The sequence below is a fragment of the Pogona vitticeps genome, chromosome 4 (assembly GCF_051106095.1).
Source record: "Pogona vitticeps strain Pit_001003342236 chromosome 4, PviZW2.1, whole genome shotgun sequence".
In the NCBI taxonomy this organism is placed as follows: domain Eukaryota; kingdom Metazoa; phylum Chordata; class Lepidosauria; order Squamata; family Agamidae; genus Pogona; species Pogona vitticeps.
In genome coordinates this window covers 167736685-167760656 of record NC_135786.1, presented here as the reverse complement: position 1 = coordinate 167760656, position 23972 = coordinate 167736685, and the positions used below count along the sequence as shown (strand labels likewise).

Sequence of the window (23972 nt, the reverse complement as noted above, 5' to 3'; positions counted from 1 at the left end):
AGTATTGTCTTGTGGTCTTGGTTATAAAATCTTGAGCATCAGTTTGCTTGCATGCAATACTGATGCATGGATCCTGTAGTTACTGTAATCTCTGATGTCTCCTTTCTTGGGGAATCAATCATTTCCAGTCTGTGAGCCATTGTTTTGTTCACTGTATTTACTGGCATATTTCTGGCAATATTTTCATAAGAGTTGATCTCTTCCATTTGAAATAGCTCTACTGGTGTCTCAGCTTTATAACACAGCAAATATTTTTAGATCCAAAAATATGCTAACTTACCGCTTTTTCAAGATTTTCATCAGTGAGTTAACTCCCAAAAGAATTGCTCTATGATGCTTTATTCTGAACATGGTCCTTAACAATACACCCCTTCTTGTTATTTGTGTACTCATCCCCAAAAGCCCCAAACTGGTTTAAAAATCAGAACAATTCCACAAAAACATTTAAACTATGGAACTGAATATATATAGTAAAGCTTTCAACATTAAGTGTGATATTTGAGAAGTGGTTTTACCAGTTCCAGACCTCAGTGAGTTTCCATAGCTGAGTGGAGCTTAAAACCCAGGCCTTCTGAGTCCTCGTCTATCACTCTATCCACTACACCACACTGGGCATCATAACAGGCTCAGAGATCCCAAATATATAGCTTCAACCACACAAAACATATTCAGCAACATTCTTTGACAAGGGTTTTAGAACTACAAAGCAATCTTAAGTTGTGGAAACTCTGCTTTTTTAATTGTAAAGAAGAAGAAAAACTGGAGCAAGAGCTAAAGTAGGATATTTGATGAGTGTTCAGAAAACCCTGAAAAGGGTTTCCATAAGTCAAAAATTGACTTGACAGCACACAGTTACTATTATCTTCAATAGGCTAAGCAAACCTAAAGAAAAAATGTGCAGAAAAATTGAAGCTTTACAAAACCAACTTTTATTGAAAAAAGTGAACTCTCTCTTGACACAAGTCAAATGTTACATTCATTATTCCGAAACAAAGTGCTCCTTAAAAATACATTACTTTCCCACTGTTCAAAACTAATGAACACTATAAATAACTTACAAGATAATAAATGAAAGCATTATTTGGTATTTAATTAGCCTGGCATGCATTAAACTGAATTCAAATTACTGACAGACCTATACAGAAAGCCATTGCTATGGCTCTAAGTACTTTTGCTGAAAATATGGAAGTTATCTGGAACACATACAAATGTCTTAGTCCAGAATGATTTACAATTATCCTTCCACAAATAACAAAAGTCTTTTCATTTGTGGAAAAGAACAGTGATCCAGTTGAAGGCTTCCACCACAGAAAATTTACAGTGGGGCGGCAATTTTCACTAAGTAGCACTTCCAATGCTATTCTGAAGCTTCCCCCCTGCCCCAATTTTCATGAAGTACAAGAGGATGTCAAGAGAAAGAGGATTTGACAAACACTGCTCCCCTGATCCTTCCTCCCGCAGAGGTATAGCGTGAGTTGAGTTCTGCTGGTGGGAACAGTGGATCAGGCCCAAATCAGCATCACACAATATAGTACTCCAAGGGAATTTTGCCAAGTCCAAGGAATTAACATCTTTGTCTCTTCTTGAGGGCCGGGAGGCTAAACTAAGTTTGACTACATCATACACATTTCTTGTGAAGATAAATTTATATTCTTTATGTGAAAAGAAACTCAGGAATACATGCGGAGTACTTGATCTGAACTTGGGCCATCACCTTAATTTGGGTGAACACAGAACAAGATTCTGAAAATTATATCTCAGCCCCATTACTATTTGTGAACTTACTCCATCCTGGTTTTCTTTTAAGCTGGATTTTTTTTTTAAAAAGTGCATTGTTTATTTCCTCTGATCAGTGTCCCAGGTGTTTGGTGTGCCTCCCCTGCGCTATCAATTTTCCAGTTGCCTTATTTGTTACGTCCACGCTTGCAAAGGCCAGACTTCTGCCTTGCTTCAGAATCTCAGCAGTGATCAGGATTTCTTCTCCAATCTTAGCTGCCGACACGTAGCTGGATGTGACAGCAAGGGAAAAATAGGTATGTCATAAATTTACAATCTATATTTCTTCCAAGAAGGTCAAAGCAACACAGAAATTTCTCTTTCCTCAGTTTATCCTCAGAGAAATCCAGAGACACAGAAAGAGACAGTCATACAGCCATGCAGTGAATTTTGTGGCTAAGATTGTACATGTTGCACAGCTACAAAATATGAACTGGTATACTGTACAATAGCTGTTAAACCACAATGGAGAATATGTGGGCACTAACTTTGAGTTTTCCTAGAGAAGGATGGCCAATGGTAAAGGATCGCAGGAGCTGTAGTACAACATCATCCGGAGAGCTCACCCTGGGATAAAAGGTTGGAAAAACTGGGGCTCAAAGCCCCTAACCCACTTGGCCATTTAGTACTCTGGATGACCATGAAGCAGTCACGTTCCACTTAGTCTACTTCACAGGGTTGTTTTAAGGAGGATGGGATCATGTAGGCCGGGCCAGGGAAAGTAGAGCTCACAGGCCTCTGTGGAATCCTGACAGAAAAAAAAAATCCCTAAAGAAATTATAAATAGTGTCTCTAGAAGCCTTTGGCGAGTGGAATTTGCCATTTAAAGGCTTATTTCAGTCTGCTTTAAGTCTGCTTTTAGTCCAAATAGTTTTTTTTTAAAAAGACACCTGTCCTTATCTTTAAGGGGGAAAAAGTTGCTTTCAGCCTAAAACAGGCTGGTAGGGAGCAGAGTCAGAACGACATAGCTTTATAATTCATTTATTCATTCAATTTATATACTGCCTATCTGGCTGCTAAGGCCACTCTGGATAGTTCAAAATAAAATAGTTCAGAATAAAAAGAATAAATAATAGCCACAAAACATAGCCACAATATAAAAATCAAATAAACATATTTGTCAATTATCTAAAAATGCAACATAAAAACAATTTATGCAAAATTAAAGCATAGCATTTAAATGTTAAAAAGCCGAGTTGGTAGTTTAAAGGCTGAATGGGCTCTGTTGGTGTATGTCATGTCCACAAGACATCTGGACACTTGTTGACTATTTTTTCTGTCTATTTTTTCCTGAGTTCTAAAGGCGCCCCAGACTCTCAGAAAGTGCCCATCACAATCTACATTTGAAAAAGGTTAGGTTCCATGTATGCTGTATTTTGAGGACTGCCTGCTGAATGTAGCTGAGGCTTCCTAACAGACATAGGCAAGGGGTCTGAAAAAACTGAAATTCAATTCCAGCTGAGCTGGTCTTCTGAGCTGGCCTTGAGAAAGATCAGTAGCTTTGGGGAAAGGCTGCAGTTCAACAGGGATTTTGCATTCAAGATGTTCTGGTTTCAATCTCCATGTTGCCAGAGAGAGACAGGAAAGATTGCAATCTAGGAGTCTGAAGAAAGATCATCAATCTTGGTTAAAAATAAAAAGACAGTGAAAAGGAACAGCAACCTACTCCTTTGGTATTAGACAAAAGCTCTAGTTTTCAGCTTCTACATGTGAACAGAAACAACAGTAACTTGCTTCAAATGTTGTGAAGATGAAGCAAAAATAAGGGTTGAAATATATTTTAATAACCTAAATCCCCAATGCCCCAAAGTAAAATGGAACTACTGAAGCAACCAAACACATACCTTCCTGGTTTTGGGGCTCAAAGAACATGCTGGACACAAAGATAATGTTTCAGGCCTTAAATGTTTTAAAAGTGTGCTTGTGTTTTTTTTAAAAAAATTATAGCAGCTGTTAGCAGATTTTAAACAAAACTTCATTAATTAAGCCAGGTTAGAACTGCCATGCTTTTTGAGCAACCCGAGCCCTGCTTAACATAAACCAACACTGAAATAATCTTCTTGCTTTTGATATGTACCTAATATTCATATCAACACTGACTCCTGGGGCTCCTCTTTCGGTGTACAGTAAAGCAGCTGTTGAGACGACATCAACCAGAGTAGCCGTCAGGCCTCCATGCAGAGTGCCTCCCCTGTTTGTGTGCTCCTCTTCGACTTTCAGTTCACAGATAACTTTTCCAGGGCTGGCAGAAAGAACGGTCATCTGAGAATTGGGTGAAGAAGAGAAATCTAGTTGTGTGAAGGCCATAAGAAGAAGGTTCTCTTAATACTACTGAGCTCTGAATCGGGTAGAACTAGCACAAAAGACGATTGCTCCCATTGAGTCAAACTCTCTGCAATATAGGATCCCAAAGAAAAGCACAATACACATGTTTCAGGTTGTGCAACAAGAAGGCAGCCTACAAGTCCTACCCACCCTAGATTTCACCTTACATCACGGCAGGTGTCACTGGCAATACACCCTTCCCATTAAGAAAATAATGAAAAAAAAATTGCTCTTCCTTGTTTATTTATTTACAAGATTTTTTTTAGCTGCACCATTAACAATGGTCTCTCAGCGGAGTACAACAATATTAAAACATTAAAAAAACCATTAAAATAGGCAATTTTATAATAATACCCTATATTAAAAACAATCATTAAAACATTAATATTAATAAATCCTGCTGCTCATATGGCCAGCTAAAGGAGACTACTTAATTAAAATGCTCTAAACAGAAAGGTCTTTGCCTGGCGCCGGAAAGCCAATTTGTTCTTACAAATTTATTGCTGTTACGTTTCCAATGTCCAAAAAGTATTACTTTATAGGTACAGTTCTCAAAAATCAGTCCTTTACTCTCTCCCATTTTTAAAAAAGCAACTAAAATACATTTAAAAAGCATCTGAATACTATAAACCACTGGACTGCAGTACAAAACACTCATTACAGCATTCTACTGGCTGCCAATCCATTTTCACACATAATTCAAAGTGCTGGTTCTAACCTATAAAGCCTTGAACAGCTTGGGTCCAAGCTATCTCAAGGACCATTTCTCTCCTATTATGAGCCTGCTTGGATGTTAAGATAATCAAGAGGCCTTTCTCTTGGTCCCACCACCTTCACATGCCTGTTTGGTGGGGACACAAGAGGAGGCTTTCTCTTTTGCTGCTCCCAGACTTTGGAACTCACTCCCACAGGAGGCCAGGCTGGCCCCATCTTTGCTCTCTTTCCACAAAGCAGGTGAAGCTTTCTCTTCATGAAAACTTTCCCTCAGTGACTGCCTGCCTGAGTGGGATTTCCTAAATGGATTGTTGTGTCTTACTGCTTTGAGTGTGTTTTCAGTATGGCATTTGTTTGATCTTTTTTAGTATGTGTATATCGTGTTTCCCTGAAAATAAGCCCTAGTATGATTTTTCTATATGATTTTAATATAACCCCTACCCTGAAAATAAGCCCTAGTTAAGTGAAACCCTGCCCTCTACCAGGGACTCACTGAGATCCTCCAAGCTCTCAAGATAGACTTAAAACCTCTTCCCTTCCTCTCCCCCCTTCCCTCGCTCATGGACGGGCTGGGCGGCCAGAGGATGGAGCTGCGCGCTGCCAGGAACTTGCTCCAACAACTTTTCGGCTTGCGCCTCTGCAGTGTCGGCGCTCCCCCCCCCGTTCCAGTCTGTGCCCAGGCGAGGCTATCAAGGCACAAAGTTGGAGGGGCAGAGGCCCCCGCCCTGCCTTTCTTTCCCTCCTTCCCCTCTTTTTACCATAAGCCTTTTAACCCTCCTCTTGTTCTGTTCCCTCTTTGGTGCTGGGTGCTGCTGGCATGTTGAGGCAGCTGCTCTCTCTCCCCCCCGCCCAACCAGGCTTGCCAGCTTTGGGTTCCCACCTCCCTCCACCGCCAAGGTTGTGGCTCTGTCGTTTTCCGCAAAATGAACCCAGCACCCGCCAGCCCCAATGGGAGCCTCAGCCCAGGCACTGGAGGAACTCAAGCCCCTTGGAACGCACCCCTCCCAAGGAGGAAGAAGAGACCTGCCAATTTCCCTTTCTGGGCGAGCATCCAACAGCCATAGCTGTGTTGGAACCTTGCATGGTGCCTGCCGGGTGACTAACCCACAGTGGGTGCCCTTTCCGCCTCTCTTCCTTGCCTCCCTTAATGCACGGGTCCCCAACCTTGGGCCTCCAGATGTCCTTGGACTTCACCTCCCAGAAACCTTGGCGAGCAGAGGCAGTGGTGAAGGCTTCTGGGAGTTGCAGTCCAAGAACATCTGGAGGCCCAAAGTTGGGGACCCCTGCAGCTTAATGCACTCATGTGAAATTTTTTAAAAAATTAAATTTTTCATCTTTTTTGTGTCAACCATCATACTTAACTACGGTATCATCAGTTTTGTTGCCACTCTTGTCTCATAACCCTTCAGTTAACTTGATGAAATGATAGATTTAAAAGGAAGAATATTTTGAACCCCAGACAAGATGAGTGCCAAAAGAAAGAGCTATTCCGCTGAGTACAAGAAAAGAATTGTGGAAGACTCCTGGGGCAAGAATCTTGTGGCTTTCTGCAAAGAGAATAAGTTGGATCTCCGAATGGTCTGAAAATGGTGAGCGGAGTACAATAACCTCAGTCAACAGGTAGACAAGGGCAATGCTAACAAGCGCAAGTGTGGATCAGGTAGGCAACCATTATTTCCTGAGCTGGAAGACATCATCTGTGAATGGATTGCTGACAGGAGCAAAGGCTTTGGTTGTGCACAGGGCTGACATTCAAGCATTTGCCCTTGCCATAGCACCACAGTTAGAAATACCTCCAGAAGAATTCAAAGCATCACAACACTGGCTGGATAGCTTCCTTCAGCGATATGAACTGTCTCTAAGAAGACTGACAACACTGTTCAAGCTGGAAGAGACTGAACTTATTAAACGTGCACTTGCATTCAAGTCCTTTGTTGATGGCATTGGCTTTTCTAAGTACCAACTCTCCAACATGATTGCTATGGATGAAACTGCAGTGTTTATGGGCCAAGGATCTCAAACGACAATTTATTTATTTATTTATTCAATTTTTACCCTGCCCCTCTAGACAACGTCTACTCGGGGCCAATTGATCATAGGGTGCCACGTCAAGCTACATATTTCCCTGTATAAGGCACACACCCCACTTTTTTAACCCAAAATTTCTTTCTTCACAAAAAGTGGAGGGGGAAAGCATGAATCAAAGTGTTTGATGATCCTAGCTTTTCCCCTCCACTTTCTTGTGGGGAAAGTGCTTTCCCCTTTCACTTTCCTTGCAAGAAAGTAGAGGGGAAAAGCAGGAATCATCAAAGTGCTTTGATCCCTCCTTACTTCTGTGTACAAGAGGACCCTAAATTTGTAATCTAAATATTTTAGACAAAAGTATCATCTTATAAACAGAAAAATATGGTATTTCGTCTGTTGTTATAGCCTGTTTCAATTTATATGTAAGCTGCCTAGAACAGTGCCTTGTACTAATGGGACAATATAAATCAAAGAAATAATTATTATTTAAAGAATAATAAAATTATTATTATTTCTCCACCATTTAGTGAGACTACAACTCTTTAACTATAAAAGTGCCTTTAATAAGTTCAAAACAATGGGAATGAAGCTATCCGCCATTAAGTAACAATTTTAATGTGGTGATATATACTTTATCAAGAAGAACAATGAATTACAAGTGGCTCTTTGTAACTAGGTATTCCAAGCTCTATTTCTGCAGATCGTCTTCTCAATGTTAAAATTATATTTATGTATATAGCATTCAAACTATGTGTGTTTGTGTGTGTGCGCGCTGTATTTCTTCATGTAACCTTCCAATTCAGGTGAACTGCAATTTATTTTGGTTGTTGCAAGGGGGCATCTGACTCAAAGTAAACATTCACAGAAACCAATGGATTTTTAAACAAATCTACACACGTTTGGGTCATTAGCACTTTTAGGAAGACCGGAGCCATATGGTCATTGGTAAGGCCCTATTCATTTAGCCCAGGGTAGTCCCCGGTTTCATGAGCATTACGGAGAAAAGTACTTTGCATCCCAAAGCGATACCCTGGAGTAATAAAAAGTCGATACAGTACAGTATAGTGTATTTTTAAGCCCCATTAGTGCGGACCTTTCCACAGCGAAGGTTGTGGGCCTCACCAAGGTCACCCTGAAAAGGCAACGATACAGATAAGGCGACTAACAGTCCATCCTTACCCCAAATCGATATAAAAGGTTAACCCTTCGTGCGTCTGATGAAGGAGACTGGAATCCAGACGTCTCGCGTAAAAAAACTAAAAACAGAGGTACTAAGGTCTTTGCCGGAGGAGGGCTCCTTGCTTCTGCTGCAGCCCAAACAAAGCGGCCACCTTTCTGGAAAAGGGCAAGGAGCTCGGCTCCAACCCCGTCACGTCCGCCCCTCCAGGCAGCGTCCTTATCATTACCTTATTTAACACCCGATCAAAGCCGGACGACTCGACGAGCGCCTTCATCACCTCGCGAAGGGACCGCAGCGAAAGGTGGCTCATGGCTCGCTGACTCTGGGCGCGCGCGCATGCCTCTTAGGCCCGCGCGCACCTTACCTCGTTCCCTCCACCCACCCCACCCCACCCCACCCCACCCCACCTCGTTCCACCTGCCGAAGGGCGGCGCCTCTCCGAAGCCACGCTCCCCTTGCCCTCCTCTCCCCCCCCACCCGCGTCCCCTGCCTCTGGATTGGCTCGGCGCCCCGGTGGGCAGTGACGTCTCCAAAAGCGGGCCGAGTTCTGCCGGGATCGCGAGCGCTCCGCCCCGCGCGACCTTTGAGCTCCAAGGCGGAGCCTCGTTTCGCGCCAGGAAGGAAAAGGAGCGGGGCCGGTGGTGACGAGTCTCGGGGGCTACGGAATCGAAGATGGAGAGGGTTGCTCAGTGGGAGGAGCAGGCGACCCCCGGGGAGCGGACCCAAGACCAGCTGCCCGCAGCGGAGGAAGCGAAGGAGGCGCCGCGGGAAGACCTGGAGGAATCCCGGAGGCGCCTTTGCTCCCAGTTTGCCTCCATCAGCGGCAGTGATATAGGAGTTGCCCAGGGCTACTTGGCGGAGAATGACTGGGATATGCAAGTACGCATGCCCTCGGCCCCTTTCCCCGTTTTGGCAGCAGCTTTCTAGGAGTCGGGGTGTTTGGGTTGTTTTGTTTTGAGTGGCCCTCATCACCCCGCTGATTGGCCTTGCCTTTGCTTTGCAGAGGGCGCTGAATTCTTATTTCGAGCCACCCCTTGATGAGGTGACTGTGGACAGGATGCCTCCGCCTGCCTTGTAAGTTAACTTATGTCAAAGCCTTAGCCTGTCCCTCTGGAGAAGAGTGTGCAAATAATCGATTTAAATATGTATAGCAAAGGGGCATGGCCACAAAAGAGCTGTAGCTCAGGCTTTTTTTATAGATGCAGGATGGAGAAATATATGGCCCACTAGATGTTGTTGGACTGTGAGGCCCATCAGCCACTACCACAGGCAATGCCAGCTATGGCTGATGGGACCCCAGATAGATATCAGTAGTGGGTCATCCGGGGTCACTGGTAGGTACACGAAGGTGTTGAGGCTGTCATGGACAGCAGTGCCGTCGTTATCACCTGTTTCTCACATATTTGGAAATTCTTGGGGACTTTATAATTTGTTCATTGTGTCATGCTGAACATAGATATAACAAAGTTCACAACTGAAGGTCTTCCAAATTAATATTTTGAACATTTATATGTGCTTTTTAGTGTTGACTTAACAGATGACTCAGCTGTCAATAATCCAGCTACTGCTGTCGGAGCAGCAGGTCCTGGCCCACAAGAAGATGAGAGCACGTTTTCTTTAATTACCTGGAATATAGATGGCTTAGACTTGAATAATTTGCAAGTAAGGGCCCGAGGAGTCTGTTCCTATATAGCTTTGTAAGTATTGACAATACCAGGTCTTATAAATACTTACTATGAGAAAATGTTAATGTGTCCATAAAACTGGTGCCTTAAATGTTCTTAACCCTATTAGAAAAAAATGCTAGTAATTGGATATAACTTTAAAAGACCAATTTTGCTAAATGGCGAGTTGTAGCATATTTTTCAAATAAAAAACAGTGCATGAATACAGTGGATATAAAAAGTTTACACACCTGTTAAAATGTCAAGCGTCTTGATGTAAAAAAAATGAGAAAAAGATGAATCATTTCAGAACTTTTTCCACCTTTAATGAGACCCATGAACTGTACAACTCAGTTGAACAAGAAACTGAAATCTTTTAGGGGGAGGGAAGTAAAAATAAAAAAATAGAAATAATATGGTTGCATAAGGATGCACACCCTCTTATAACTGGGTATGTTGCTGTGTTCAGTAGTAAACAATCACATTCAAACTCATGTTAAGTAGGAGTCAGTGCAACCCTGCCACCATTTAAAGTGCCTCTGAGGAATCCCAAATAAAGATCAGCTGTGCTAGTAGGTCTTTCCTGACATTTTCTTAGCCCCATCCTACAGCAGAAGCCATGGTCCGCAGAGAGCTTCCAAAGCATCTGAGGGATCTCATTGTTAAAAGGTATCAGTCAGGAGAAGGGTACAAAAATTTTTCCAAGGCATTAGATATACCATGGAACACAGTGAAGACAGTCATCATCAAGTGGAGAAAAGATGGCCCAACAGTGACATTACCAAGAACTGGACATTCCTGGAAAATTGATGAAAAGACTAGAAGAAAATTGGTCAGGGAGGCTGCCAAGAGGCCTACAGCAACATTAAAGCAGCTGCAGGAATATATGGCAAGTACTGGCTGTGTGGTACATGTGACAACAATCTCCTGTACATTTTCTTCATATGTCTGGGCTATGGGGTAGAGTGGCAAGACAGAAGCCTTTTCTTATGAAGAAAAACATCCAAGCCCGGCTAAATTTTGCAAAAACACATCTGAAATCTCCCAAAAGCATGTGGGAAAAAGTGTTATGGTCTGATGAAACCAAGGTTGAACTTTTTGGCCCTAATTCCAAAAGATACATTTGGTGCAAAAACAACACTGTGCATCACCAAAAGAACACCATACCCACAGTGAAGCATGGTAGTGGCAGCATCATGCTTTGGGGCTGTTTTTCTTCAGCTGGGACAGGGACCTTAGTCAAGGTAGAGGGAATTATGAACAGTTCAAAATTCCAGTCAATATTGGCACCAAACCTTCAGGCTTCTGCTAGAAAGCTAAACATGAGGAGGAACGTCATCTTTCAGCATGACAATGAGCCAAAGCATACATCCAAATCAACAAAGGAATGGCTTCACCAGAAGAAGATTAATGTTTTGGAATGGCCCAGCCAGAGACCAGACCTGAATCCAATTGAATATCTGTGGGGTGATCTGAAGAGGGCTGTGAACAGGAGACACCCTTGCAGTCAGACAGATTTGGAGCGTTTTTGCAAAGAAGAGTGGGCAAATATTGGCTAGTCAAGATGTGCTATACTTATAGACTCATACCCTAAAAGGCTGAGTGTTGTAATAAAATCAAAAGGTACTTCGATAAAGTATTAGTTTAAGGGTGTGCACATATATGCAACTGTATTATTTCAGTTTTTTATTTTTACTTCTCTCCCCTAACAGATTCCAGTTTGTTCAACCATGTTCATAGGTCTCATTAAAGGTGGAAAAAGTTCTGAAATGATTTATCTTTGTCTCATTTTTTTACATCAAGACACTTGACATTTTAACAGAGGTGTGTAAACTTTTTATATCCACTGTAGGTGAAGAATAACATTTAAATGTAGGTTTTTGTGGGTGTCTGGTTCCGCATACTGTCATTTTGTTTTAGGGGAACTGTACCTGAGGCTCTTTAGAGTGCAGGCCACATCTGCACTTAGGGCTTAATGGCTTTTTAAGCTCAGTGCTGCTCAGTGATACTGTATAAGAATGTAACATAACATAAGAAGAGCCCCTCCATCTGGCATTTTGAGGTACCTTCCTTTTAAACCTGGAGATTATACATCCCCATCATGGCTTGTAATCTGCGATGGAGTAGCATTCTAACAACAATACATCTGAATAGAAATCATTTTGAAATGATTTCGTTTGAACAAAAGATGTTTGATTTGCAGATATGGACAAGATTAGTTTGTATAAAAGAAATTTCATATGATTAATATTCAATTAAAACATGATGCTATTTCTGTTAAACAAGGGATTCTGGGAACTGTAATCTAAAAAATAACTTTTTTTAAGCTGCAGGAAACAGTGATGGTATAGTTGTTCAATTCCCAGTTATTATTATAGTGTTGTATGTTGTTGTAGCCTCCTTGACCAGGATCAATTGATGTGGCCATGCTTAATCTTTAATGTTATTGTGTGCTTTGTGTTCTGTTATGAGATTTTTTTTTTCAATTTAGGTACAAGCCAGATGTGGTATTTTTACAGGAAGTCATTCCTCCATACCTCAACTATCTACAGAAAAGAGCAGTCAGTTACACAATTATTCCAGGTAAAATAAAGGTAGTATTGATGCAGCCATTGTACTTAAAAAACTGCTCACAGTTTTGTTCTTAGTGCTGGTCCATCTAAGGGCAAAGTCTACAGAGCTTTATGTCTGGACTGTATGCAGAGGATAGAAAAACTATCTTTTTGGGGGGCAACTCCACAGTTTGCTAGGGAATTCTGAGAACTGTAGTCTAAAAAGTAACCTGTCCAGGCTCTGGATTGCTGTATTACTTATTCCCAAAAGACTGGTCTCATTCAAACACTTCACTTATTTTATGGTTTGACATCATACACTAGGCTTCAGTGAGCTTGCTCTTGGGAGCTGTCCTATTTACCTTTCCTCTTGTGATGTGGTTGCAAATGTTAGCTTCCATTTTCAATAAATTGCTGATGAGCATTATATCTGAATGTAAAAAAAGAGATTAGTCTTAATTGTGAATTATTGAAACGGCAGCTGCAAACTTTGCTTTATGAAGCTGGCTTTTTTCACTAACCATAGTTTACAATTGGCCTTCATTTAGAATTTGAATGTAACAATAAACTGTAATTAATCAAAAAGGAAGCAAAAGCATGGAAATCTGTTGATTAATACTTAAAACCAATAGGATGTGCCATTGGTATCGACTTTTTCTACATATATGTATATCTTTCTCTTTATAGGTAATACTGATGGGTATTTTACTGCCATGATGTTAAAAAAATCAAGAGTAAGAGTTTTAAAACATGAAATAATCCCTTTCCCTACAACCTCCATGATGAGAAATTTATTAGCAGTACATGTGAGTTTTATATTAAGTCTCTCAACAAAACATATATTGTTCTGAAGTTACAGGCCTTTGAAATGCAGGCTAATTAAGATAATTATTATTGAGGGGAAATGAAAATTCTTGCTGCTGCCTTTTTAGATCTGTGTTTTAAACGCCTCCATCGACTTCACATATTGTCAAAATGTCATAGTTACTTGCAGAACTAGCGTGCAAAAAATGAAACATTCATTTTTTGCAAAAAAAAAAATTGCTCTTCATTGTTAAGACAGCCTGTCTTTCATTAATTTATTTTCACTCCCTTATGATTACAGCTTGGCTGGATAGCTCAGTGAGTAGCATTCCTGGCTGCAGAGCAAGAGGTTGAGAGTTTAATTCCTCACTGTGCAACAAGAGCCAGATTTTGTAGTCTTGGGCAGGCTGCAGAATCCCAGAGAGACCCTAGAAGACAGTAAACCATGTCTGGGTACTCTGTACCTGGAAAGGGCCACCATAAGTCACAATTGGTGGCTCACTTATCTTATAGACTGGAACCAAATAGCCTCACTTCATAGCCCTGAATACTTTGAAACCCTCCTTTATAGACTAAAATTGGGTTCTAGCCAACTTGTCTATTAAAGCCTTGGTATAATCAGTAGCTTAGCCAATTAATCATAGCTTTTGTTATTTTTTTTTCAGTACTTTCATTTTTTGTGGGTAGTTACTGTATAAAACAAGTCAGAATTGACTTGATTTGTACTGCCAGGGTTTACGGTCTAAGTGATACATGGGGAATATGTTGCTCTCCAGGTGTTGGCCCATAACCTCCCTGATCCCTCACTATTGGCAGTGCCATCTAGGGCTGATGAGAACTGCAGCCCAACAACATCTGAAGGACCACACGTTCTCCACTCCAGTCAAAGAAAAGCCCTGTCTTTATGCTCTCCAAAAGTAGAGGGCAGAATCTGGTGAATATGGGATAAGTACCAAGTACTGTATTGTAAAGAAGGGTGATGTTGTGGTGTTCTGTTTGCCCAGCTACACAGAGGAAACACTGCTTTCTGTTTTGCATCATCTTATTCTAACAGGCAACTGTGTCTGGCAATGAGCTTTGCCTTATGACTTCCCATCTGGAGAGCACTAAGAACCATGGTGAAGAACGCTTAAAGCAGTTGAAACTGGTGCTTGCAAATATGACAAAGGTATCGGACTCTGCCACTGTGATCTTTGGAGGAGATACAAACCTGAGAGACAAAGAGGTGAGCTGCAGGGGAAGTGTTGGTTTTTTAAAAAGACTATCATTCTGTAGAAGTCATTCTCAAATTTATTTGCATTGTGTTCCATAATCTCCTGTGAATAACAGTTTATTTCCTGACAGATTGTTTACACACATTTAAAAACAAAAAAACAAAACAGATTATTCAGAATTCCTTCACAATCCCTTCTTTCCTAACATCAGACAGGGCAAAGCATTGTTGTTTACATTCCTAATTTTAATAATTTTTAAAATCAAAATTGGAATAGTCTTGTTAAGAAAAAACATCTTCTTACCCTCATATTTCATATCTTCTTACCCTCCTCTTTCAGTCTGTTCAATTGCTTTATGATAAAATTGCTGTCTCAGTCATGTCATCATAATTAAACATTTTTTTTTATTTTTGGCCTTAATCAAACCTAAACAGCTTGCATATCTTCAAGTAAAATAAGTGTATACACACTCCACAGCTACAGCGTTTTGTTATCTTAACTGCTGCAACTGTGGAGTGTAGGTACATTTATTTTACTTGAAGATATGCAAGGTGTTTAGGACTACCAGTGTTATGACATGGAGTGTACAAAGCGTAGATACTCTTAAGCGGTTTGTTATCAAGCTGCTATAATAACATATATACTCTATACACTCCATGTCATAACAATGATATGGAAGATTTATTCTTGTTCCAAGCTTAAATGGCATATATGGGGAAAGGTCACTTGGGCTCATTCATTTCTTGGATTAGTTTCATAGTTTCATCCTTGATGCAAAGCCAGAGTTCCCCAATTGCATTGTAACAGTGAATTATGGCTTAATGCAAAGATGGAAGGTGGAGAGATGGGGAAAGACAGCCCTGGTGCTTACTCCTGCCTTTATAAACCTTTGCTCTCCAAGCCAGGAAATTGTGTTCAAAGGAAGGGGAATGATTTGCAGTGCATGAGGGAAGAAAGGACAGCATCATGGGGAAGCTACAGTCTTAGATCCTGTGGAACTCATACAGTCAAGATCGTTACCCCAACCTTCAGAACTCTCTAGAAAATAGCAAAATAATTGGGACAAAGGAATAAATAATACATATTATTTGTAAGACTAGTAAATATTTGTACTAGTATATATATTACTATGACACTTCACGTTTCTCTCCCTCAGGTTGCTAAGTTGGGTGGCTTGCCGAGCAACGTGATGGACATTTGGGAGTTCTTGGGCAAGCCGGAACATTGCCACTACACCTGGGATACAAGTCAAAACACTAACTTGGGCATACAGAAGGATTGCAAATTGCGGTTTGATCGCCTGTTTTTCCGAGCTGCTTCTACTGGCGGACAGATTATTCCTCAGAGTTTGGATTTAATTGGCCTGGAAAAACTAGACTGTGGCAAATTTCCCAGTGACCACTGGGGGCTACTGTGCACTTTTGATGTAGTACTGTAAGATGGGACTCCATGGTCCTTTTAAGAATGCTGTTTTGACTTTTTCTCCTCTTCCCGCACATGCACACAGAATGCACGTGCTGTTAAATTTTAATCTAGGATTTGATCAGGTTCACACACTCAGGAGACAATTGACGGTCTCTTTCAGTAGTTACTGGGATCCTATGCTAATAGAGAGGCTGGGAGACAACCCATCATTTGCTCTTGGCTTTTTTCTCTTTGCATATGCCCCAGGAGAACTTCTAAGTTAATTTCTGTGCGAAAGCGACACTTTGCATTTTATGTTCTGTACTGTAGTCTCCAATTAAACATAATTCAATACATCTTGAATACTATTGTACTCAGATAACTTTGTATGCAATAAAGTTGGCCTTTAGGAATTCTCCTGTATGACACTGTTCTCAAGAAGATGAGACAGATGGAAAAACTGCAGTCTGTTTTCCAAGAGAATCTTTGGCTATGGGTGCATTACTAACATGTTCTACAGTTCCCTGTCTGTGAAGAAAATGCTTGTTCCTTCTAGATAAGCTAACTTGGGGGTCAGGGGTTGGCATCATTTGGTACTGGTCAAGGCAGGAGACCCACTGCCTAGAGCACCAGGAACTAGTGCCCCCACTCCAGCTTCTGTTACCTGTTAAGTTTTCCTATCCAAGTCGTGGGAGAAGGTAGAAAAAGGGACATGTTCTTAACATATCTTTTCCACTTCTGGGGGTTCGCAGGGATGGCTCTTAAGAGAACAGCAAAAGACTGAGAAGTGGTATTAGTGATATAGAAGAGGAGGAGGGTGTGAGTATCATGCTGACGGATCTAATAAAAGCATCGTGCCAAGGATCTATTAAATTTAAAATTGTCAGTTAATGATTAGATCAGGAATTCTAAAATAGACCTGGCCATGCAAAAGTACAGTGAAGCCAGAGCTTACAGAGTTGAAGTGTCATGACAATCTGATTAGCAGGAATGATGACTGTAAGGAACCCCCCTAAAGGGCATTCCACTAGGACACTGGTTCTTAACCTTGGGTTACTCAGGAGTTTTGGACTGCAACTCCCAGAAGCCTTCACCATCTGCTGTGCTGACTGGGGTTTCTGGGAGTTGCGGTTCAAAAGCATCTGAGTAACAGGTTAAGAACCACTGCACTAGGCAAAGGAGCCTCTGTAGTACAATACTCATCACCCTTTCAGCCCCAGGCTGGGTGAAACCCAGAGGATGCGTGAATTAACACTATGGGCAAGCCTCTAGCCTAGGTATTCCCCTGCCACTCTTACCCGAGACAGAAATTCTCCTAATTGTGGACAGATTTTACTTTCTTGTGCTCCATGATCACTGCAGATGGGGGGGACAGCAGCCCGGAAATTAAAAGACGCCTGCTTCTTGGGAGGAAAGTGATGACAAACCTCGACAGCATCTTAAAAAGCAGAGACATCACCTTGCCGACAAAAGTCCACATAGTCAAAGCTATGGTTTTTCCTGTAGTGATGTACGGAAGTGAGAGCTGGACCATAAAGAAAGCAGACCACCGAAGAATTGATGCCTTTGAATTGTGGTGCTGGAGGAGACTCTTGAAAGTCCCCTGGACCTCAAGTAGAACAAACCTATCCATTTTAAAGGAAATCAAGCCTGAATGCTCACTGGAAGGACAGCTCCTGAAGCTGAGGCTCCAACACTTTGGCCATCTCATGGGAAGACAAGACTCCCTGGAAAAGCCCCTGATGTTGAGAAAGTGAAGGCAGGAGGAGAAGGGGAGGACAGGATGAGATGGTTGGACAGTGTTATCGAAGCTACCAACATGAATTTGACACAACTCCAGGAGGCAGTGGAAGACAGGAGGGCCAGGCGTGCTCTGGTCCATGGGGTCACGAAGAGCCGGACACGACTAAACAACAACGTAGTCTCTCCACCCATCCGCCTTAGCCCTCCCTCGTTATGTTGGTTGGCGTTACTCCTCTGCTCCGCCGGGTAAGAAAGAAAGCTGGGTGGAGCTCAGGCATCGCCCCCTGGCGGTGGGGTTGGGTTTCAGCTTCAGCGCTGAGCCTGGGATGGGCCGCGCGTGTACGAGATAGCGGACGAGGCTGCAACCCCGAGGGGAAAGAAACACGCACACACACGGGCGCGCGCGTATCTACAACTGGATCTTTGTGCATTGCTCTTCTTCGGGAGCTCAGCCGGAAGGGAAAGATGCATCTTTTCAGCCACTGATCGTCTGTGCCCGTTGCCGGGTCGGCCCATGAGGGCTCCCACCTCCGCACACCACTTTTTAGAAGAAATTGTCGTTAGCAGAAAAAGGGTTTTTGTGCCCATCGCTCCTTCTTACGCAGCGTCGGGTAGAGGGTGAGGAGACGACGCGGCCAAGGGGCCCCCAGGGGGAACCGGCCGTGCCCGGAGGGACACCAGCGACGCCTCTCCCCGCCGCATCATCCATCGCCAGGTAAAAAAAAAGAAGAAGCAAACCACCAAAGCAAAACGGAGCTGCTCCCTTCTCTCTCCCGGCCGAGGTGGGCACTGCTGCTGGCGCGGCGATTTGGGGAGCTGGGGGAGGCGGGATGCAGGAGAAGCCCAGCAGGCGGATGATGGCGAGCAAGCCGTGGGGGCTGGGATGGGCCGGGTTGGCGGCGGCGGAAGAGGAGACTCGTCGGATCTGGGTTTCTCTGGCCCCGTCTTTGTGTTGGCACTGATCCAGGTTTGTGTCCGTCCAGCCCCCCCCTCCCCGGTGTGTCTGGCACGGTGACCCGCTGCGAAGCCAACTCCAAGCCAGTCGCTTTATAAATTAGGAAATGCAGGTGCTTTTAAAAAATTAAAGCAGAATGGCAGGGCCACCTCTCCTTCCCTTTCTCCCCTTCCCCGCTGCAAAGAAAGAAAAGATGAAAAGAAAAAGTGTGTGCCTCAGGAGATTCCCCCCTCCTTATCTTGCCTAGCAATTTCGGGGCGAGGGAAGCCTGTATTGCGGCTTATTTGTGGGGACATCCTTGGGTACCCCGAGTCTGCTGCACTTTCTCACCAGAATCAACCTTGGCAGGTTTCTTTCGGAACACGATGATGGTTCTGTTCGCCTCTCGCCTTCCTCCTGTGGCCACATGGAATAAAATGCATGCAGGTCTGCAGGTCTTAAGGTTTTTCACAGGGCGGCCACTCAGCATCCTAATCTCAAGGAGAAACTGAACAGAAATGGTTGGTTGCATCAAGTGGTGGGGACAGCTATCTAAAACATACAGTGTATTTCAGAAAAGAGAGAAATGCTATCTCTCTGTGTGTATCATTTCCAACCTGTTGGCTAAAAGATACCAGAAACAAGAGCCAGGATTCCTCGTGTGTGTATGGAATGCACTGGATCATGCTGAAGTTGGTTATTACTGTAGTTCCCAGTTCTGTATTTGCAGGTGTCTTAAAGAAGAGTTTGATCAGTGAAAGGGATAAGGAATTAAATTAATGTACAATGTCTTGTTTGCCGTTTTGTAAACTGAATACTTCAAAATACTTTGTTGAAACATAAGAATCAAAGACAAGTACTGTAATATATATTTTTAAGATTACATGGAATAGGATTTGGATAGAAGTACAGTTTGCTATAATGTTTGGATTATTAATTTTGAGCAACTGTATTAAAAAAAGATCAATGCTTAATTGATTGTCAGTTATTAATAGCTGAGGTAAATGGATATCTACAGAGAAGAAACTACCACAGAATTCAGAGTTATTTGCTCCTAGGAAACCGGGTGTAGAATTGCAGCCCAATTTTTTTCATAGCTCATGCCTAAATTGTAACTTTGTGTAGTGTTCTGTTTTTTGTTCGCCTGTTTGTGAAGGTTTTTTTAATTATGTTTGCACATAATTTAAAAAATGGCTGTGATATGTTTCAAGTTTTTAAAATGGCTCTCTACTGATCTATTTCAAGCCAACGGCATTCTCAAGTTCGGTACCCAGATTAGAAAACATTCTTAGCAAAACACTTTTAATCCTATTGCTTTCATTATTTATGTTTAACTGGAGACAAAAAGAGAGCATATTTGCACATCTAGCACAAATGGAATCATACATATATGTTGTGTATCATATTTTCTCTGTGGAATACTTTCTTGTCTTTTAGTTTCTTTTGCTCAGAGGTAATACCTTGTCTCAAAGAACAGATGATCCAGTCTTGACTCCTTGCCAAAGCAGGAATTGCATTGTATAAATTGAGTTTTCCTACCCATGAGGAAAGAAGTAGGGAGATAAAACTTTGCCGGTAGAAGCTTCCACATTCAGTGTCCAGGATCTCCAGGCAGGGCTGGGAAAATGTCAGTTTGAGGTCTTTGAAGAGCTGCTGCCAGACTGTGATGCACGCCCTGGTATAAGGAAGACATCCTATGTCCCTGAGGACTGTCCCATTCCCTCCAGTGCTGATGGTACATCCTCATGTAGAAAGAAGTGGTTGAGAACTCTCTCTCTTGTGGAACTGAATGAGAAAGGAAAAGGAATTCCATGTGTTTTGGGAGTTAATGTGCACCCACACCTCTGGATCTAAGGCTGTGTTTCTACCGTTTTCACAGCAGTCAGTCTGATCTTTGTAAACCTTAAGCTCGTACGGCTAGTACTTTCAGTGCACTCCCATGTCTTCTTGGAAATAGGTCTCCTTGAATGAATGAATTTGAGGTCTCTATGGTTTTTAGATTGTGTGTATCATTATCTTAGAACTGCAGAGTTGAAAGGGTCCTTATGGATCACTGAGTCGAACCCCTGTTGGGGAGGCACAGTGGGGAATTGAACTCCCAGGTTCTGGCTCTGCAGCCAGATACCTAAACCACTGAGCTATCCACTATTTATAAAACTCTCTGAGTTTCTTATTTGTACCATGTATGTAAACAGGTTGAGAACTACCAAGATAGTACAACTTCAGACATCATATGCTGACCCACCATAGATAATCTTGGCTTTCATGTTTGTCTGAGTGAGGTAGAGACAGTGATCCACCATTATTTAAAGTAAGGTGGGAAAAGTGTCACCCTGAGACAACATAGAGCCTTCCAAGGTTATTTTAGTAGCCCTACATCTCCTCTAGCTCCTCTCTCCCCCCCCCAGATTAAAAATACAAAGTAATGACCACTCCTAGAAGCTTCTAGGGGTGTCTGTTCACCCATTAAATAAGTCACATGGCCTCTTTGCACAGTCTAATATATCCAAATATGTACCAATTTTTCAAATCTGGAAGTGGACTTTTACTTCTGGTTTAATTTTTTTGCATTTTCAGATGGGGCTGTGTGGAACCCCCTCCAGAGGCACTAGGACCAGAAAATTGGCCTGGAGACCTACTGAATTGACCACACTTGCTTTAAAGCCTCAGAAGTCATTATGAGTTGGTTGTATCAGTGCTGGCATTGTTGAACTGGCTGTGCTGACAAAACCAACTTCTGAACAGTTATACTTCCAAAATAGCTGTGTGAATTTGTCAAAAGGTTCGAATTAAGTTTTAGGCGGTTCCCCGATGTAAGCAGGAATGAGAGGAGTCTGAGCTTCCAAAACAGAACGATTTTTATTAAAGGGGTGTCAACTATAACTCCTGTGGGCACCAAAGTGTCCCAGTCATTCAACTTTCTCTCAACTTGTCCAAGTGGATTAACTATATAGTCCCGCTTCAAAACTGGGGAGCCAGTCCAAAACGTTCCTTGTCTGTAGGTTTCCGCAGGGGAGCACTCTTCACAGCACATATGGTCCCACAGCAAAGATGACGGACCCAATACCCCTCGGCCGGAGGCTTGTTGAATGTCGTATCAGGGCGTACCATCTTCCTCCAAGGACTGGTAACACCACCATCGTCCATTCTGTGGTTTCTTAGATAGTGATTCCTCCCTGTTTTGGTGTGGGGTCCGGGAGTAGCTCACCAACCTTAAGATTCGGAAAGTCCTCTAGCAGATTCTTTACTTCCTTAGCCTTGGACTCCTTAGAGTCTCACTTCAGGCCCGTTTCTACTTGAAAATCCCGCGCGCTCACCCCTTCCTATATACCTTCTTCTCACACGTCAATCCACTGCTCCTCCCCCTTATTCTTTCCCTCTTCCAACAAGCAAACTTCCATCTTAACCCTTTCAAGTTTGCTTTCTCTTCCTACTTCATCTTTCTTTACTACCTCTCTTTCGATATTCGTTTCACCTAGAGGAGACGGCACACTCGCTGCCTTCTGACCTTCACAGAATTGATGGTACCGTGTAAACTGATACCAATTTGCTGCTTCAAATAACAAAGTCAAATGATTGTGGCTTCCTCCTTCTCAGTTCACTATGACCATCCTATTTCATTTTTCTGCCTTTTGTGGATCCATAGGAGACTTTGGATCTGAACAAAGTGTGTGCTTTTTCCTAGCCCCTCTGGCATGTGGCGACCTCCAGATTCAGATCACAGACTAGCCACCCATGTGCTATAGCCACACTTCTCATATCTTGTGTTATTTTTCACAGATATTAACAAGCTATTATGCTGTCTATTTTGTCTTTTCACTGGGCTAAGTAAATGGCATACCTGTGCTGTGATTAATCAGCTCTGTGATTTTCTTGCTAGGGTTTATGGCAGATTCTTCTGGGCCAAATCCTGAATGAATTTCTTGGAATAAGAAATATCTTTCCTTTACCTTGCCATGAGTATGTAGCCATTATCTCACATCACTAGCCTGCTGTACTCTGTTAATGTTATTCCCACAAATTTCTACACTTAAAGACTTAATGGAACTCCTTAGCTTTCTTTCCTTTTCTGGGTCCTGACTGACCACAGACATCAGGCTGGTTTATGGCTAAGGAGCTTGCTATTCTTCGCTGAGGAAAACTTGCTGATAGTCCTGTATTGAGATCCAGCAGGCCTGCATTCATTGCAATGACAGGGATGCTTGCTCATCCAAAGTCTGAGCATCTTATGTATATTCCAAATATCATATATATCATGGCCTACCTGAGAGATTTCTGGAAACATTTGAGCCTCAGATTATTGTTTACAATATTCTGCCTTTCTTCAAAGAAGCTTAACACAGCATGATGATTAATCATCATCATTATTATAATCTTGGAAGTGCAAAGCTGGAAAGGACCCTATGGATCACAGAGTCCAGCCCCTGTCAAGGAGGCGCAGTGAGGAATCGAACTCCCAACCTCTGGCTCTGCAGGCAGATGCCTCAACTACTGAGCGATCCAGCAGCAGCAGCAGCTACTGCTGATCATATTTACTTTGCTCTTCATCTTAGAAGGCCCTCCTGTCCCACAATGAGTTGCACGTATTAGAAGATCTGAGAGGCTTTTCTTTTTTTAAAAAAATTGGATCATTGTGCTCTGTTGTTTTTGTGTTTTTCATATTGATTTTATTTACTATTTTAATTATAATTCTTGTTTAATTTATAAAAAATATTTATATACCTACTATTTTTAGCTTTTAAATGTACTCTTTTTAATGGTGTAAGCCACTTTGTATCATTTTAAGGAAAAAGGCAGGATAGAAATCGATCAATTGATCGATCAATCAATCAATCAATCAACCAACCAACCAACCAACCAACCAACCAACCAATCAATCAATCAATCAATCAATCAATCAATCAATCAATCAATCAATCAATCAATCAATCAATCAATCAATCAATCAATCAATCCCACATAGAGATTTATAGACTAAAAGACATGCCACAAAAGGAAAAGGGGTTAGGGGCACAGTGGAATAGGGCCACTTCCTAGCACTGGATTGTTGTTTACATATCTCAGGACATAGCAAGTATAAGGCCATAAAGCTGTCGCTTTTTCTTCCTCTGATGAAACTGTGTTTCATCTCAACAATCACTGAGAGGACCTGTGCTTTTAATTGGATCCAGAAATGATGGAGGGATGTCTGCCTGTACCTTCTTTTTCTGATCAGTGTTACTCAGTTTCTTGGGCAGCCCCTTCCCCTTTCACACATTGATCAGATCCAAGCCTGCTTAATTTCAGAAAAGTGGCCACCTGAGATATTTATTTATTTATTCTAGTTAGATTTATATACCGTCCATCTAGAACGTATCTACCCCTGGGTGGTTTACATATAACATAAAAATTAATCACAAAGTCCAAGATGGGAAAAGGGAAAAAAAAGAAAGAGAGGGGAAAAAGGGGGGAAAAGATAGGCTAGGTAATGGCTATAGGGAAGGCCTGCCTGTATAGTCATGTCTTCCAGATAGTCTTGAAGGCCCTCAACAAGGGAACCAGGTGGATCCCTGCAGGTAAGTTGTTCCATAGGCGAGGGGCCACTGCCAAGAAGGCCTGATTTCTGTTTTTTCCTCACTGGGCCTCTCTAGGAGTTAG

General features: G+C 42.2%; 3 protein-coding genes across 7 annotated transcripts in view; 2 read left to right on the top strand and 1 right to left on the bottom strand.

Moving 5' to 3' along the window:
* Positions 1-906: 906 nt before the first annotated feature.
* On the bottom strand, positions 907-8412 carry ACOT13 (acyl-CoA thioesterase 13). The gene is made up of 3 exons (XM_020781572.3): positions 8247-8412; positions 3854-4038; positions 907-2006 (listed from the first exon to the last, which is right to left on the bottom strand). The coding sequence occupies exons 1-3, from the start codon at positions 8328-8330 to the stop codon at positions 1850-1852; spliced, it is 426 nt and encodes a 141-aa protein (XP_020637231.3). The 5' UTR covers positions 8331-8412; the 3' UTR covers positions 907-1849.
* Positions 8413-8574: 162 nt separating this feature from the next.
* On the top strand, positions 8575-16071 carry TDP2 (tyrosyl-DNA phosphodiesterase 2). The gene is made up of 7 exons (XM_020781571.3): positions 8575-8899; positions 9024-9094; positions 9544-9717; positions 12176-12267; positions 12924-13042; positions 14095-14265; positions 15411-16071. The coding sequence occupies exons 1-7, from the start codon at positions 8693-8695 to the stop codon at positions 15690-15692; spliced, it is 1116 nt and encodes a 371-aa protein (XP_020637230.3). The 5' UTR covers positions 8575-8692; the 3' UTR covers positions 15693-16071.
* Positions 16072-17999: 1928 nt separating this feature from the next.
* KIAA0319 (KIAA0319 ortholog) overlaps positions 18000-23972 on the top strand; it is a 36223-nt gene continuing 30250 nt past the window's right edge. For all 5 annotated transcript variants that reach the window (XR_013545246.1, XR_013545245.1, XM_078393504.1 and 2 more), the window contains exon 1: positions 18000-18116. The gene's annotated coding sequence lies outside the window, so the exon portion shown is untranslated. The remainder of the gene's footprint in view (positions 18117-23972) is intronic.